The 18040-nt window shown below is 39.3% G+C and overlaps 2 protein-coding genes across 3 annotated transcripts in view; both read left to right on the top strand.

Moving 5' to 3' along the window:
• Window positions 1-730: 730 nt before the first annotated feature.
• On the top strand, window positions 731-11911 carry LOC143885389 (large ribosomal subunit protein uL1-like). The gene is made up of 5 exons (XM_077389544.1): window positions 731-831; window positions 1565-1616; window positions 10121-10340; window positions 10879-11250; window positions 11621-11911. Exons 2-5 carry the CDS (start codon window positions 1612-1614, stop codon window positions 11672-11674), a joined length of 651 nt encoding a protein of 216 aa, XP_077245659.1. The 5' UTR covers window positions 731-831; window positions 1565-1611; the 3' UTR covers window positions 11675-11911.
• A 5178-nt stretch (window positions 11912-17089) lies between these two features.
• LOC143885388 (copper ion binding / methyltransferase) overlaps window positions 17090-18040 on the top strand; it is a 55351-nt gene continuing 54400 nt past the window's right edge. The window contains exons 1-2 of one of the 2 annotated variants that reach the window (XM_077389538.1): window positions 17090-17334; window positions 17415-17684. In XM_077389538.1, coding sequence (XP_077245653.1) covers window positions 17202-17334; window positions 17415-17684 — 403 coding nt within the window. In that variant the 5' untranslated portion in view covers window positions 17090-17201. The remainder of the gene's footprint in view (window positions 17335-17414; window positions 17685-18040) is intronic. The other variant, XM_077389539.1, reaches the window with a different exon arrangement.

Below are 18040 nucleotides of genomic sequence, written 5' to 3'. Positions count from 1 at the left end.
TTTTGAATTCTTTCTTGTTACGCATTCTCCCCTTTAAAGAAAATTATCCTTCAATTCTTGCTATGTGCTCTCTGGTTATAGCAGTTTTGTGATCTTACAAATTGTATGTTGAATTGAAAGAGGTTACCTAAACGCAATTAATCGGGATTATTATTCTATTCCATCCCATGAAGCTGATTTGAAGAATTCTGCTCCAATGGATTGGATTTCCAATCCAAATCCAAGGGACTAAATCCCGAGTCTCCAATTGAGTCCCAAGTTTTCTATGTATATATATATATATTTGAGTAGGGTTTTACTCACTTAATTGATTGAACATGTGGTACTTGGGGCCCACTCTCAAGTGATCTAGACCAATAATCTAGTGGGCCCTAATGGATCATACCCCCAATACCTCTCCATTACACAATCCTAGACGTCAGATTAGATCTCTTTTTCCAGCTGGATGCAAATAGGATTTTTATGTTTTCAATTTTCCAATTGCATTCCAAAACGACAGATTGATGGAGCACAATTGGTAGGGACCACCATGAATGTGCCTTTTAATAGGCCACAAAAAGAAATACGCCCCAAAAATAATTTCATAAGATGATCCCAACCCTCCAATCTATAGAGGTTTCAATAATGTGCAGTTACTCCATAGATCAAGAGGCTAAGATTATCCTACGGAAACGAATTTTTGGGCACGTACGGTGTGGATCATCCTATAGTGTAAGCAGTACAGATCAGTACGTTTTTGAAAAAATACTGGACCATACTGTCATACGCCATATATAAACTCCTTAAAAGCAAAACCCTACTCCTCTCCCCTCTTTCCTCACGGCCGAAGCGGTAAGCTCAACCTCTAACTTAGGATGTAGAGTTCTTTATGAAGTTTAGGGTTTCATACATCAACATTTACCGCCGCATGATTTTATGTTTTCTGCACAGGCTACAGTCTAGATTATCAAGATGTAGATTTCATAACTAGGAGTTGTTTCAGCTATTATTGGCTCTAGGGTTAAGCTCTTTCTGGGTTTACTTTTTCTTTGTCTTCTGATGAATATATCAAGTTTTAGAGATGCTATTTGACAGGAAAAATTAGGGCCTGTTTGTTTGAGATTGTGACAACTGATTGTGAGACCAAAACCAATTATTGGACTCAAAATTACATTTAAATTTGAGTCCGACAATAGGTTTGGGGCTCACAATCGTTTGTCACAATCTCAAACGAACAGGGCCTTAGTGTTTGTACTTCAATCGATTGAAATGAGCTTCGGAATCTTCTAGAAAACGCTTAGGATAAAGATGGGTAAACACTCGTAGAGGTTTGCAGCCTGTACCAACAGTAAAAAACTTATTAGGGTTTGTAAGGAAAAGATCTAAAGCTTGATATCTTTGTTGGGCTTGCAAAACTGATTAGGGTTTGCAAGGAAAAGATCTAAAATTTTTAGTTTTGAATGCGAATGTACAAACAAAACACACTTTCTTCTCTCTCTCTCTCTCTCTCTCTCTCTCTCTCTCCACGTTGATCCCCACTCCCTATCTGATGCCATCTTTTTTCTGTGGTATTTGTCTTTATTAGGCAGGAAGCTTCACACTTGTCTGTAACTTTGTACGAAAGGCGTGACAATGAGGTATGGAGATTATATTATTTACCACTTTTTTCAATCACTTTGTTAATTGCTGATGAAATATTCTTGTGTGTTTCATTTTCACTTTTATTTATTTATATTGTTGAAAATATTCACTAATTGATTATTTCTCGTCCCTGGTTTGTTTGTTTGTGTGGGCTCTCTCAGCAACTTAGGATATGTGTGAAGTTATTATGTTTTCCAGTCCAGCTTAACTTTATTACATTGTCTTGTTCTTCACCACAACATTGGACTAATTCCACTTTTGTTGCTATTGGTTCAATGTTTGTATGGTTTACAACTGCTCAACAAATGTTCTGTACTATTGCTTGCACTCATTATTATTTCTCTTAATTTTTCTGTTTATTGCAGTCAAATGAGTATGTTCTATCGAGTATTGTGCCCCTTTGAATGGTTGTATTATATTCTGTGGTTTATACAGAGAATCAGTGGACCATGCTTTTGCGATACATATTCCAGTATTTTATTCACATACGAAGATAACTTGCCTAAAACCAGGCTAAGTACAGAATCAAGAAAGCCAACAGTCTGTATTTTGCTTATGAAAGCATCATTTTATTAAAAGAAAAACATAACCTGCATCACGTTATGCAAGAAACCAGAGAGGGCAACATAGTTGGTGGTAAGAGTATTAGGAAAAGACAAAGGAAGAAGAGGAATGAAATAGACCTAGCAATATAAGAGAAAGCTACTTACGTCATCATATCTGGTTGTAATACTTGCAATTTTTGTTGTCTTGAGCTATTTTTGGGCCACAAGTTGATTGATGGTTATCATAGATTATTCAAAAAAAGAAAAAAAGAAAAACGTTGATGGCTATCATCGTCAGGTTAATGCCATTTTACACAATTTCCCATCCGAGGTTTGACCCTCTTGATGGTTAGAGACTATATCGGTCTATTCCTGCAAGTATTAATAATCATGATTTTTCATTAAGTGTTAAAAGAGCCTCTTTTTGTAGGCATTACAATCATCCCTTCTTCATCTTATTGGTAGACCCTCTCGAATGAAGGGTTTGGATCATACTTACATAATGTATATGGGCTCAGATGAAATTTCTCATGTGCTTCTCACATGATAAGTCCCTAAGAATTTGCGTGGCATCGATTTGTTAGAAAAAAGGGCAAAGCCCTGGACTGAGATGGTAAAGTATTTTTGTGTCTGATGCATTTAAGGGAAACTGACCTATGATAACAAAAACATAAGGGACTGAATAAGTGAATACTGTCTCTTATGCAAAGGGAAGCCTCTCTTTTTTTTCTTTTTTTTTGTGAAAAATAACAGTTTTACTAAAGAAAAACGCCAACCATAATACAAGCAGCGGGGATGGGATGCCCATAAAGCGTATAGAGCAACTACACCCCAAACAGACCATGCCTCTTACCCCTTACACATACCTCCTAGCCCTTACCCTTCCCAACATTACTAGTTACTACTACCTTCTGCCAATTAAGGGCCAGAAATCACATCCACTTCCTTCTCTGCTCCTTTGCCAACTTATCGGCTTGATTATTTGTTGATCACTTCATGCGACTAAACCCCAGGTGAACAATCGAGCAAAGATCTTGAATTTCTGATATAATTTCTTTTAATTTCTAAGGACCAAGTTCCTTATTCCTTGCACACACCAAAGCGTTGGCGGAATCCCTGGTGATTAAGGGACCGAACACGGAACTCACGTACCATCTCATGCCCCAATGAATGGCCTTTACTTCTGCCTAAGTTGAATCGCACACACTGGCTGGTCCACACTCCAGAGAAGGATAGAAGCATGCATTTAATGTTTTTTTTATTTATGGTAAAAGCGTGCATCTAATGTTGTCACAAAATAATTCACCAATACCCGCTCGACTTGGATTTTCTTTGGACCTCCCATCTAAATTGAACTTCACCCACGCTGAAGGTGGACCCCAATAGGGGGAAATATTAGCCTTTGCCCCTTATTCTGTAATGATTCTTTTCCAATTCCTTAGAATGCCCCTAATGCTCTAGAAAGATAGTATTTTTTTTCATGACTTACCCTTGAAACAATATCAACTTTGATTTCAATCACTATCCTCCCAACTCGCCTCATTTTCTCTTCAAAGATACGAGTGTTCCTCTCTTTCCAAATGTGCCATATAATAGCATAAGGTACTATCCTCCAAAGAGTCAACCCAACTTTTCCAAAAGTCTGCTACCAATGCAAGATAGTCTTCTCGATAGATCTATGGAAGACCCAAACCAAACCGAAACTTTTTTCTTGGACCACCAAATCTGATGAGCAAAAGAGCAATGTAAGAGAACACGATCTAAAGACTCCACTTTTGTCTTGCATACGGCACACCAGTTGGCAAGATGCATCATCCTTCTTTTAAGAAAATCACACGAATTGATTTTCTTTTTCACCATCGTCCAAGCAAATGCAACAACCCGTTTGGGTGGCGGGAGGTCGTTCGTCAAATTCTTGTGAAGTAGGTGCCAACCCTATCCTCCCTTATCAACTTGTGGAAAAACGGGTGAACATAAATGGAACCAATAGTATCAGGGGTCCACACTATGATCACTACAAGAGAGGGTACAATATTGGACACCAAGGGAACCAAGAAGCGAGGAAAGATTATCTATCTCAGTATCCTTAAGGTTTCTCCCAAGCTGAATGATCCAATCCACCCCACCATCCCCTTTTCTTTCTATGGTCACCCCTTCATCGGCCGCTAAACGATATACGTCCGGAATTGCATGGCACAACATGGACTCACCTAGCCTGAGATGTACCCAAAATTGAGTTCCCTCTCCCATTCCCTCTGTAAATCTAACTAAAGGCTCATATAAGGGTTTAGATTACAAATGGACTTCCATGCACCCGGATCTTTATATAACTTTGGTTCCTGCTCTCCCAATCCCCCTAACCCCGCCCATACTTGTCCCCTATTATTTTGTGTCATAATGCATCCTTCTCTTCTCATATCTCCAAAAGAGCTTTATTCCTCAATCTTACCAATCCCAATACCACCATGTTCCTTCGATCCCCGCACATTCTCCCAACTCATGAGGTGTCTCAATTTTCTGTTCAGCACCCGTCCTTCCCATATAAAATCCCTTTGAAGCTTTTCTATTCTCTTCGCCACTTTTGCGAGTGTTTTACATAGACATGTAATATACCTGTAAATCTTCCAGGATCACCATAATAAGGGTGAATCTACTCCCAAGGGATAAATAATTCTTCTTCCACGGTTTCAATTTCCTTTCCACTCTTCCATCGGATCCTAAAGAAAAGCTTTTGAAATTCTGTGTCCCAAAGGTAGCCCAAGTGATGAGCAATTCCTTGTTTCACATCCAAGTGCAAATCCAAGTGCAAGCCCATGATTCTTCACCTCTTCTACCTCCATATTTATCCTTTATGTCAAGCTCTTAGAGAAGTTGATCTTCAACCTAAACGCCATTTCAAACCACGTAAAGATTCTTTTTAGATTTCTTGTGTCTTCCAAGACTGCTTGAAGGAAAATAAGGTTTTCATCCGTAAACTGCAAATGTGATAGCAGTTGTACATTTCTATTGGGCTCCAATCCTCTAATAAAGCCCCTTTTTTCCACCTTGGATAGAAGGATGCTTAAAGCTTCCTCTACCATGATAAACAAGGGGATATAGGGTTCCGTGTTTGATGTTTCTAGAACTGCCCAAAAAACCAGCTGAGGACCCATTACCCAAGATGGAGAACGTTGTTGTTGGAATTCAAGCCCTTATCCACTTTCTCCATTTATCTCTTAATCTCATCCTCGCATGAATGAAATCCATGAAGTTCCAATCCGTGCGGTCATACGCCTTTTCCATATCTATTTTCCAGATGACCCCCCACCCCCCGGTAACCCTCATCTTCTCCCAGAGTAGATAACTTTATTAGCAATGAGAATTCAATCCAGGATTTGTATACAATCTGTGTGGTCATATGCCTCATCTTCTCCCAGGATTTGTATCCAATCTGTGCGGTCATAAGCCTCATCTTCTACCGGAGTCAATAACTCTATTAGCAATGAGAATTTTATCCAGGATTTGTATGCCTCTCATGAATGCTCCCTAGAAATGTGAAATAATATTGTCCATTACTTCTCTAACTTTTTTTTTTTTTTTGAAATGGGACTTCTTTAACTTTCCTAGTTAAAACTTTGGCCAAGATTTAATACACGCTAGCTGATTGGCCGAAAATCTTTAAGCTCAGTAGCTCCCTCTATCTTTGGAACTAGTGTTATGAACACAATATTCATTTATTTACCCAACTTACCTCTACTGTGAAATTCAGGCATAAAGGCTAATTGCATCCTCTTTGATCACTCCAATATTTCTGATAGAAAGCCATTGGGAAACCGTCAAGACCATGAGAGCTTTATCTTTCTTCATGCTAAAGATGGTAGCTCTAACTTCCTCTTCCTCAAAATTTCTTTCCAACTGGCCACTTTGTTCCTGCTTGAGCTGCGTGAAAACTAAACCCCACTAGGCGTGGCCTCTAATGTGGCCTCTAATATTGTTCCTTTGAATGTAGCTTTGATAAGTATTGCACAATTAGGCTCTTTAGAGATCTTTCTTCTCAATTGATTCATCTCCATCTACAATACAGTTAATCGCATTGATCCTTCTTGTGCTCACGGTCCTGTGGAAGAAATTAGAGTTCTTACCCCCTTCTTTAAGGCACATGGAACAATACTTTTGGCGACTAATTTCATATCTTCTCCCGATTTCCTCATATTCCACCTTTAAGGCCCGACTTTCCTTTTTCCTTCCTCCTCTAATCTACGTTCCCCTTCATTTCTGTCATGGTCCTCAATCTTTAGCATTACAAACTCTTTCTTGGACTTGTGTTCCTCGTCATGTGCCTTTTTCCATTCCTTTATCTTAGATTTCAATGATTTCAACTTCCTATAAAGGATGAATACTTTCTATCCCTCCAATTTGATTTCTCCCCTCCATTCCATCTTTTCATCGAAGCTGGGAATCTCCACGCCAATTTTAAGGGTCTTTACTCACCTTCATACTCCTCCAACTTTTATAGAATTGGGCAATGTTCAGAAGTTGGGCAAGGCAAAGCCCTTTGTAAAATTTGTGGAATACTCCTCCCATTCTTTAGATGCCAAAACCCAATCAAGCCGACATAATATGGGTTTCTGATTATTCAACCAAGTAAATTTTCCTCCTTCAAGGGGCAAGCCCACCAGCTCACTCACTATCCAGTATAAATTTCGATAGATACCTCATGCTTCTAGTGGTTCTCCTGTGGTAGCTCCTCTTATGGGAATCTAACATCCCCACCTACCATACGCGGTCCTCGCCACATATCATAAATTTCCTAAAGTTCTGCCCAAAATTTGTTTTTGAAGCTTGCCCGAGAAGGTTTATATACTGCTGAAAGCTTTCATTTCACTGAGCTCCTGGCCATAGAAGCTAAAAGTGAGAGAGAAAATTCCTTTTTCTCGTTCCCTTTAATAGAGAATTTATGTTCTCTTCAGATAATAATGATACCAATAGCATCCCCCTTGCATCCAGCGACGCCCACACTTGATTTCTTTTCTTTCTTTGTTTTTTTTGAATGATATAGATTTGCATTAAAAGGGAGAAAAAGAGGAAAACCTCGTGACCGATGTGGTCAGTACAGGATAAAACATCCAGCAAAAAAGACAAGAAAAGCAATAAGCCACTAAGGGGAGGGGGGAGTCAAAGATTTCAGATTTATAAACTTTCCGTATCGACCCTTTCCTGGCTGGCCCATTGAGGGTTTTTTTTAGTAAGCCTATAAAAACTTTGGTGTTTCTCTCGGTACCCAAATCATGGCTAACAATATCACATTCCAAAGAATTTTTCCTTTTTTCCGCCAAGGGACTAGTGGCCAGCTTTACGACAGGCCACAAAGCCTCAAAGGGAAGACCCAAGTCATACCAAATCTGTCAAGGATTCTACTCCACATGATTCACTAACTCTCTTGCTTCCACGCGGACCACGCATAGAGCGCAGTGATCAATAGTCAACAAATGCTGGTTGAGTAAGGGGTCCACTATGAAAATTTTGTTGAGGAATGTCATCCATCCAAAAGGGCACACCCTGGGTGTTGATGGGATGCTCCACACTCTGGCTAAGAACGAGGGTGCGAGGCTAGATATAATATGATGGTAGAATGATTTTGACGTTGAATACCCGAAAGCGCTCCATATCCAAACCCTTTTGTCATCACCAGACCCCTTAATGTAGCTAGTCTCTAGAATCTCCAACAAACGAGCCACCCTATCCAACTCTATCAAAGAAGTCCCTTCTAAAGTTGATCTTCCAAGATGTATTGTATTCCTCTCCAGACAATCCTTCACAAATACTTATCTACTACCACAACAAATAGGTTCGGAAACACATCTTTTAGGGAAATCTCTCCACACCATTTATGAGACCAGAACTTTATTCTTTCACCCAAATAATTCTGAATCTTATCCCTTCGCCGGACTTATGCATTTGTCTCAATATGTCCCTCCACACTGTCACTCCATGTCTAAAACTGTAGTATGAAACCCTCTATCCTGTTAAGACTCCATACGTACCCTCCATCACTCAAACCCATAGCTGCTGGTTTTCCTTGGCACCTTCAATCTGGGAGGCTGGCATGGTGCGGAAGAAGGCAACTGCCGTATGAAACCCACCCTCTGTTTCTTCTGCCCCGTACCTTCAATTCCAGTGACACCATGATATTGATTCCTCGAGTTTGAATGTTGTCTTTAAGAGTTGCCCATTTGTCTGCGGATCCCAGACCCCTAATGTTCCAGAAAACTACTCTCATCTTGCTATTTTATTGAGATAAAACTGTGTATAGCTTCAGGCCAGTCCTTAGCTCCCTTAGCCCCTTTGTCCTTTTCTTGAAATATTGCATCCCTTATCAATAGCCTCAATGTCATTTAGCATTCTCCAAGTCTCATTCTCTCTGTCCTCAAATAGGATCCCTAACTCCTTATGCATATCGGACATGGCTTCCTGTTCCACACTGACCCAACCACTCTGCATAGGTTGTGCTCATTCGCCCCTACCATGATTCTACATGCTGTCTGCGAGCCAGTATTCCCAGTAGGGTTAATATCGGTGCTCTTCGTAGACATCTTTACAGTTTCCTTCGTGATCTCAACAATTGTTTCATTGTTGCCGATTACACCTTGTGTATGGCCTATTTCCATGCCAGTTGCCTTGACCCAGTGGCCCATGCATGGAGTGGGGTCCCAAAGAATCTCACCCAAATAGACTTTTCACCAGTTCGGTATGCCTTGTTCCATTGTTCCTGTTGCAACTTGCAAGAGCCATTCTCGAAATGACCGACCACCCTTTTTATGAATGTCGGAAGCTTGCGACTCCGACTCCGACTCCGACTCCGACTCAAATCTGAACAACACCGCATTGCCAGTTTAGGGAAATTTGGTAAGTCCCAAAACCTTCTAACCCATTTTTGGAGATCCTCAATCTTCCACGTCTCCTTCACATAGCCTATCAGGTAAGATTTCAAAACGACTAATCTCTCTTCCATGATTCTTCCCGACACACTGTTACCGTGTGGTAATCTCCCTCTTCTGCTACAGATACTTGGCCTCTGTCCGGCCAATCAGTTTTTTATAGTTTTGATACCCGCATGACTCAAACAACCAGTCGCCTGGTAACACCCCAATTCTTTTCGATGGGGGTTTTGGCACCGCTTTCCTCTTACGTTTGCTTTGTTCTCATCTGCTATTTTCTTCCTCTCCTTCGGTCCTGACTTCTTTCCCTGTAACTTCATTCTTGTAGTAAACCTCCTTATTTTTGCATAAAGGTTCTCTAGAAGCTGCCAAGCTTCGACAGCAACATTCTGTCCAACATTCCGTCCAGCCCTAGTGCATCCAAAGTTTCAATTATCGAATACCCCTTCTGGATTAGATCCAAAAACACCCCATGGTAGCTCCCAATGTTCCTCCCGCAGCTACAAACTCCCATCACTTCCCGAAGATAAAATAACACGACAATTCTTTCTTGCTCCATCCTTAACCATGAAACAACACATTGTTTGCCTTCTTGACAACATGATAGAAAGAAACCTCATTGTTTTTCACATATTGTGGAGCATGGATCCATGGACTTATGTTGGAAATGTGAAAAGTTGCATGACCCCACACTCTTTTTTTGAGTGCACTTTGTGGAGTGCACACTTTTTTTTTTCCATGTTGCACCCCAGGCTTGCCCGTGTTGCATTGTGTCCAGTTTGTTTTCGCTCTTTTCTTTTGTGATATGTACATTGTAGTTTAAACATCTGAAATGAAGCATGCCATTATGTTGGAAATGTGAAAAGCTGCAGATGTTCAACCAATAATTATGTGAATGCACTTTTGCAGTTTGTACACACAATTTTATGCTGCGAAATTCTATTTCTCAGAGTAACATGCTAACTATTCAAGTCTTTGTCGTATTGCTTTGTTTGCTGATCCTTGCACATCACCCTTCAAATTTTGGCGTGCTTGCAGTAAGCTTCAGAGTGATGTATTGAGGGAGGCCATCACCCAGGTTACTGGTGATGCCAAGGAGAAAAATCGAAAGTTCACCGAAACCATAGAGCTTCAAATTGGTTTGAAAAACTATGACCCTCAGAAGGACAAGCGTTTCAGTGGGTCTGTGAAGTTACCTCACATTCCCCGCCCCAAAATGAAAGTCTGCATGCTTGGAGATGCCCAACACGTTGAAGAGGTGAATTAATAACATTCCAAATAACACTAGCTTCACAAGCTCAGTGGTTGCCACATGCCCGGCATCCTCAAGGATGTTCCAAGCAAAAGAAAAAAGAAAAGCTTTTTTGGTAACTTTATTGTGTTTGGTTACCAATTTAGCACTAGAGTCCCTAGAGACTACTAAATCCCTAAAGACTACTAGACAAAATTCAAAGGTAATTATTGCTTGTCTGGTGATGGGGCACTCTTGTTCCTTGCTTATACCTTCCATGCCAAATTTCTCCAAAAATGAGGAATTTGACAAGAATTTTGTGCTCACTCTTTCTCTATGTTGGTAATGACACCCCCTCCCATTACGATGTTGGCAACCAAACACTACTTATCACTATTCTACCAGGTAAATCCCTGGGTAGATCAAACACTACAAATGTTTGTCTCCTCCCTATTGACTACTTATACCACTTATCTACAAAGCAACTCTCTGCATCCAAACAGAGGTGATAACACTTGGACTAGCTTTTGACCCCTATCTCTATTTTTATTATGGCAAACTGCAGGCTGAAAAAATAGGATTAGATTACATGGATGTTGAAGGATTGAAAAAGCTCAACAAAAACAAGAAATTGGTGAAGAAATTAGCCAAGAAATACCATGCTTTTCTTGCTTCAGAGGCAGTCATAAAGCAAATTCCAAGGCTCCTTGGCCCAGGTCTCAACAAGGCAGGTAAGTTTCCTACTCTGGTGTCCCACCAAGAGTCTCTGGAAGCAAAGGTGAACGAGACCAAAGCTATGGTCAAGTTCCAACTCAAGAAGGTTCTCTGCATGGGTGTTGCTGTCGGAAATTGCGGCATGGAGGAGAAGCAAATTTTTCAGAATGTGCAGCTCAGCGTCAATTTCTTGGTCTCACTATTGAAAAAAAATTGGCAGAATGTAAGTTACAGGATTTTTTTATCTTTTATTGACTGTTTGGAAATATAGATATTATAATCCAGGGTTGCAGAACCCTAGATTTTACAAGTTAAAACCTATAATTTATAAGCTAAATCTTAGAATTTACAAGTTAAAACCTACAATTCATAAGCAACAACTTGGATTTCATAAGCTAAAACCTGGATTTTACAATCTTGAAACTGTACAACCAGGTTTTAGCTTCTAAAATCCTGGATTATAAAATTCATGTATCCAAACGGTTCTTAGCTTCCAAGGAACCAGGAAAGATTATCTCTTCCCAGCTTATTCTTTCCTTGTATAATATTTCATGCATGTATTATCTTATTGAGCTGAGTTTATGATGAACCAGGTGCGATGCTTGTATTTGAAGAGTACAATGGGAAAACCATATCGAGTATTCTAAAAGTTTTGGCGATGATGTTAAGTTGCCCAGCGTTTCCCCCCTTTTCTCAGTCTGTGTAGGGACGTGGGAGTTTTATTTTGTCCTTATTTAGTATTGCATTAAATTTTGAACTAGGAGTTTTTATTGAGGTGAATTGGATTTTGTTTGCAAGATATTGAAACATTCCTTGTGGTGATATTTTGTTTTGATTTTTTGCTTATGTACTTTGAAAGCATAAAACACCATCTTTCCTTTCTATTTTCCCCTGGGATGCATTACATTTGTGTCTTTTTGCTTATCTACTTTGAAAGCATAACACACCATCATTCCTTGCTATTCTCTCTGGGATGCATTACATTTGTGTCAGATGTGTACTCTATGCTTTTGCCAGATGCTCGGATATAGAATGACCATGTGAAATGATGGTAATGTGTTCATTGCACCCTTCTTGAAGACAACTTGGTGGCTTACTAGTAGAGGGCATTTGGTTTTGATGGGGAGACCTCTTTGCAAGATTGAGGCATGCAAAAATCAACAGCATAGGGCATGTTTGGCAACCATGAAAAATATATTTCATGGATTATTAGGGGCTGTTTGGATACACGGATTGTAGAATCCAGGTTTTAGCTTGAAAGCAATGTAAAAGAGGGTTCGTGATCAAGCTGCTGGTGCTGTCCTTACAGCATTTTGCATTTCTTGGATTTTAAGTAAAAAATCCAGGTTTTAGAAATCATAGAAGGCTGTAGAAATCTCTCCCCCATGCTGAGATTTCTAAAACCTGGAAACATAGGATGATCTCCAGCTCTCTTGAGGGTGAGAAATCTGAAAATGTAGGCCCGTCTCTTCTCTCGTCTCCCATCTACAATTTTGAGAAAATCCAAGATTCTAAAATCTGCGTATCCAGCCAAACGGCCATTTGGATACGTTTTTAGGGGCCGTTTCGATATGCGGATTTTAGAATCCAGGTTTGTAGTTTGAAAACATTGTAAAAGAGGGTTCATGATGAAGCTGTTGTATGCTGTCCTGGCAACGTTTCTTGGATTTTAAGCGAGAAATTCAGGTTTTAAAAATCTCTCTAGCATCCTAAGATTTCTAAAACCTGAAAATATGGGGGGATTTGCTACTCTCTTGCTGACGGGAAGAAGGGTGAGAAGTAAAAAACGAGTAAAAAATGACGGTTGGTCCGCTTCTTTTCTCTTCTCTTTTATACAATTTTGAAGAAATCCAGGATTCTAAAATCCGTGTATCCAAACGGCCCCTTAGTGTGGCCAGTTTCACTTTTGTTGTGCACTGAATAATAGTTGTTTTCGTTCATCACGACCTGATCATCTCGCTATTGAGGGCCCGTTTGTTTTTGACAGTGAGTACAAAACTGATTATTGGACTGAGTTCAAAACTATAGTAGAGTCCACGAATCAGTTTTGGACTCGATCAATTCTCAAAATCTAAACGAATTGGGCCTTAATCTGATAATTCTAGGCCTTTGTCCATCCAAGCTTCTTATTGCGGACGTTTTCTTTTTGGATTTTAAGAATTGATCTCGAGTCCATAAATAATTAGTACTCAAAATTTTGTTTAGTTTTGAGTCCAATAATCAGTTTCGGAATCGAATAATTTCTCAGAATCCAAAATGGAAAAGCAATTAGGGTTCCTCTCCTCCAAGGGCCAAGAAAATAACATTACGTCGGTCACCTCATATTGTTCTACAAGCTCAACGGTTATTGGACGTACATGTCACTGTGTGGGACCCAAAAATTACTACCTCTTACAGCCGTTGTCCATCTATTCGTTTTGGGCAGATGATTTTTTCCCCTTCGGCGGATTATGTGCCCGCCGGTGTGCCAGACTTTAAAGCATTTTGACGTCAAATCACTGACAAGGGGGGCGCATAATCCTACTTGGGGGTGAAAAAAATCAACTCACTTCAGTTCGATATTATTTTTTTGGAAAATGATATCAGCACAACCATACTTTAATGGGAAAATGACCAAATGAAAGGACTTTCTACTGACTATGACATATGAAGAGGGGAGACTTGGAAATAACCAATCTATAGTGATAGTGACTGGTTTGTAAGGGTTTAGGACAAAAATACCCTCATTTTTAAAATACCGTCACCTCTCTCTCTCTCTCTCATGGGATGATCCCAACCATCAATTAGAAGGTCACAATTCCTCTCTCTTTCTCTCTCATGGGATGATCCCAACAGTCCATTAGAGGGCTCTCTCTCTCTCTCTCTCGTGGGATGATCCCAACCGTCCATTAGAGGGCCCCAATGCCCCCCTCTCTCTCATGGGATGATCCCAACCGTCCATTAAAGGGCCACAATGCCCCCCTCTCTCTCATGGGATGATCCCAACCGTCTATTAGAGGGCCACAATTCCTCTCTCTTTCTCTCTCATAGGATGATCCCAACAGTCCATTAGAGGGCCACAATGCCCCCTCTCTCTCTCTCTCTCTCTCTCTCTCTCTCTCTCTCTATCTCTCTCTCTCTCTCGTGGGATGATCCCAACCGTCCATTAGAGGGAGGGCCCCAATGCCCCCCTCTCTCTCATGGGATGATCCCAACCGTCCATTAAAGGGCCACAATGCCCCCCTCTCTCTCATGGGATGATCCCAACCGTCTATTAGAGGGTCACAATGCCCCTCTCTCTCATGGGATTATCCCAACCGTCCATTAGAGGGCCACAATGCCATCTTTCTCTCATGGGATGATCCCAACCGTCCATTAGAGGGTCACAATGCCCCTCAGGTTCGTGCACCTCTCTCCGGTATTCTCTTATTCTGAGTGAACCTCCTCTCACAGGTTGGTAGTCTCTCCCTTTCAGTTGTTTAAACCCCTAATTTTTTTTAGAAATCTATGGTTTAAAGCCTTAAAGTTTGGTTTAAACCCCTAATTTTCCCCAAATTTTTCACAGATTATTGGTTTAAACCTCCAAGTTTGGTTTAGAAATTTAGTTTAAAAAACCCTATATTTTCCCAAATTAGTTGAGAAAACCGTATATTTTGAAAAATCAGTTTAGAAAACTCTATAATTTTCCCAAATCAGTTTAGACTCAAACCAATAAGTTAGGGTTGGTACTCTCTCTCTTTCAGTTTGGAAAATCAGCAACTAAAACCCTAATTTTTTTTTAGAAATCTATGGTTTAAAGCCCTAAAGTTTGGTTATGTTTTTTAGAAATATATGGTTTAAAGTCGTAAAGTTTTGTTTGAACCCCTAATTTCTTAGAATTGTATGGTTTAGAGCCCTAAAGTTTGGTTTAAACCCCTAATTGCTTCCAATTTTTTCACAATTTTTTTTCGACCTACAATTACGGGCAACTTCTTCCCGCCGATGTATTCAAATGATACCGCATCCTTTACAAAGCCGTCGACGTGTAAGATAAAAGAAGCTCTTCGTTCTACCGTTCTTCTGTTTACACAAAATTAAACCATTGTCAAAATAACCAATTGAAAAAAAATCATTCAAATTAACAAGTAAAGCAGCCATTTTAGAATTATGCACAACTTCAACCACTACTAAATCTCCATAAAACAACATAAACCATTAGTAAGACAATTCGGACCACTTTTAAACACTCTAGACCACTACTAAGTCATGACAAGGAAATATGAACCACTGCTTACCCTATATAAACCACTTATAAATTCTATAAACCACTGTTAAGCCAATATAAACCACTTATAAACACTCTAAACCATTGGTAATCCTAAATAAACAACTTATAAACACTCTAAAACCACTGGTAAGTCTATATAAACCACTTATAAACACTCTAAACCACTGATAAGGTTATATAAACCACTTATAAACACTATAAACCACTGATAAGCCACTCTAAAACCACTGGTAAGTCTATATAAACCACTTCTTACCCTGTATAAACCATGTATAAACACTCTAAACCACTAATAAGCCTACATAAACCACTTATAAACAGTCTAAACCACTGATAGGGTTATATAAACCAATGTTTACCCTATATAAATCAGTTGTAAAAACTCTAAACCACTGATAAACCTATATAAACCACTTACAAACACTATAAACTACTTCTTACCCTGTATAAACCATGTATAAACACTCTAAACCACTGATAAGCCTACATAAACCACTTATAAATAGTCTAAACCACTGATAGGCTTATATAAGCCACTGTTTACCCTATATAAACCAGTTGTAAACACTCTAAACCAATGATAAGCTTATATAAACCACTTATAAACACTATAAACTACTTCTTACCCTGTATAAACCAATGATAAACACTCTAAACCACTGATAAGCCTACATAAACCACTTATAAACACTCTAAATCACTGATAGGCTTATATAAACCACTGTTTACGCTATATAAACCAGTTGTAAACACTCTAAACCACTTATAAGCCTATATAAACCATTTATAAACACTATAAACTACTGCTCACCCTATATAAATCATTTATAAATCCTTATAAACCAATTATAAACACTCTAAACCACTGGTAAGCCTTAATAAACCACTAATTACGATTATAAACCACTACGGAGGATTCTTAACCAAAGAAGCTATATAAACCACTTATAAACACCCACTTCAGTACCGGTTTATGGTAGTGAAATACTGGTTAAACTTAAGAAATTAGTGGTTTACAGAAAAATAACAATGATTATAAAGTGTTTAAAGTAATTTAAATAAGATTAAATAGTGATTGAAGGCTTTCTGCAATGGAAGACAGTAGTTTAACATGAAAAACTTTCATTCAAGTTTATAAGCATGCCTTATAATGGAAAGAGAGGGGAGAGAGGTAAAAATACACACATTTCCATTAAATGGAAGCTTTCTGCAATGGAATGGTGGTTTATAGTGAAGGTTTTTAAGATTTTCAAATCCAATAACGTTTTTTTCCAATATTTGTTGAAAATGGAGGCGTTGTGCAATGCAATGAAGGGTTAGGAAGGCTTTCACATCTAAAAATGAGGTTTTCAACAATAGAATGGAGCTTTTGGCATCTAACAATGGAGGTTTTTTGGTTTCAAAAATGGAGGTTTTTGGGTTTTTCATACGTAAGTTTTTTTGGTAGGTGGGAGGAAGAAGAAGAAGAGGGAAAAAGGTGGGTTTTGAGATTTGTTTTTCTCTAAATGTAATCATTTCAAAAAGGTGATTTGATAGGGAGAGAGAGAGAGAGAGAGAGAGAGAGTCAAGGGCATTTTAGTCATATGCACTCTTGATTGGTGATTTAGAAAACACCCCTCTTGAAATGTCATAGTCAGTAGAAACCCCTTCTATTTGGTCATTTTCCCTACTTTAATAGTTGCACAGACACATCTTTTCTTTTCATTTTTAATTGATTTGGAAGAGCTTTTTGGAAACTGGAAATAACCCTTGACAGCCGTTTAAATAATAAAAGACAAAACGAGTCGGTGCAATTATTAAAACATGGTTCGGCTGATATCATTCCCCATTTTCATTTGCTAGAAGCCTAGAACATCTTACACTTTCAAAAACCCTACTAAACCCCAAGCTTCTATTCTCTCACACTACCTATCACTGTGAAAAAGAAAATGGCCGGTCTCATACCTGAGACCGTTTCAAAACTATTCACACCAGAAACCCTTCGATCCGCCGCTAAGCAATCCGAGGGCATCCATCTCGTCTCTCTCCGCCTTAGAAGAGCCATCAAAAAATTCCTCCGAGGTTTAAACCCCTAAAACCCTAAAACCCTCACCTCCTCTTTTTCTTCTTCTCTGATTAAAAATATTTCAATTGAATTTCAGATCGAGAGGACTCTCACATGAACAGGAAGGTCCTAAGCTTATCGGAGTCATTTAATGGAATTAAGGATGTCAATCTACAGCTCTGCTCCTCTACTTCCAGAGAGCTTGTTGAGGACCCTCTCAAATCCATGGAAAGTTCCAAACGCTGGAAAATAAAATCCTCGTACGGGGATATCGGATTCAAGTACAGAGATGATGAGACTTTAGCTTATGTTGCCGCTCGAATGCCCGCTGTATACTCTGCTTGTCACAGGGTTCTTAGAGAGGTAGGTAGGGTTTCGTTTCTATCCTTTTTTTTGTTTTTTTTGGAAATGATATCAGCACAACCATGTTTTAATAATAAATAATTACGTTAATTTATGGGAAATGTTATCAGCACTACTGTATTTTGATGAGGGCACTCCTCACTTTTTTTTAAGTACGGTATGACCCACACCATAAAATGATCCAAACCGTCCATTAGATGGGCCACAACCTAAATAGGTTGTGCCCCAAAAATTATTTTCGTAGGTTGATCCTAACCCTCTGATCTATAGAGGGTTAGAATCAACCCTCTAACATTCAGATCGGAGGGTTAAGATCAACCAATGGAAATGATTTTTGGGGCACAACCTATTTAGGCTGTG

This window comes from Tasmannia lanceolata, unplaced genomic scaffold, assembly GCF_043159265.1.
Source record: "Tasmannia lanceolata isolate RefF3 unplaced genomic scaffold, GAP_Taslan_0.1 ptg000008l, whole genome shotgun sequence".
Classification (NCBI taxonomy): Eukaryota; Viridiplantae; Streptophyta; class Magnoliopsida; order Canellales; family Winteraceae; genus Tasmannia; species Tasmannia lanceolata.
Note: the sequence above shows the minus strand (reverse complement) of the source record. Positions and strands in the feature narration are given on the sequence as shown.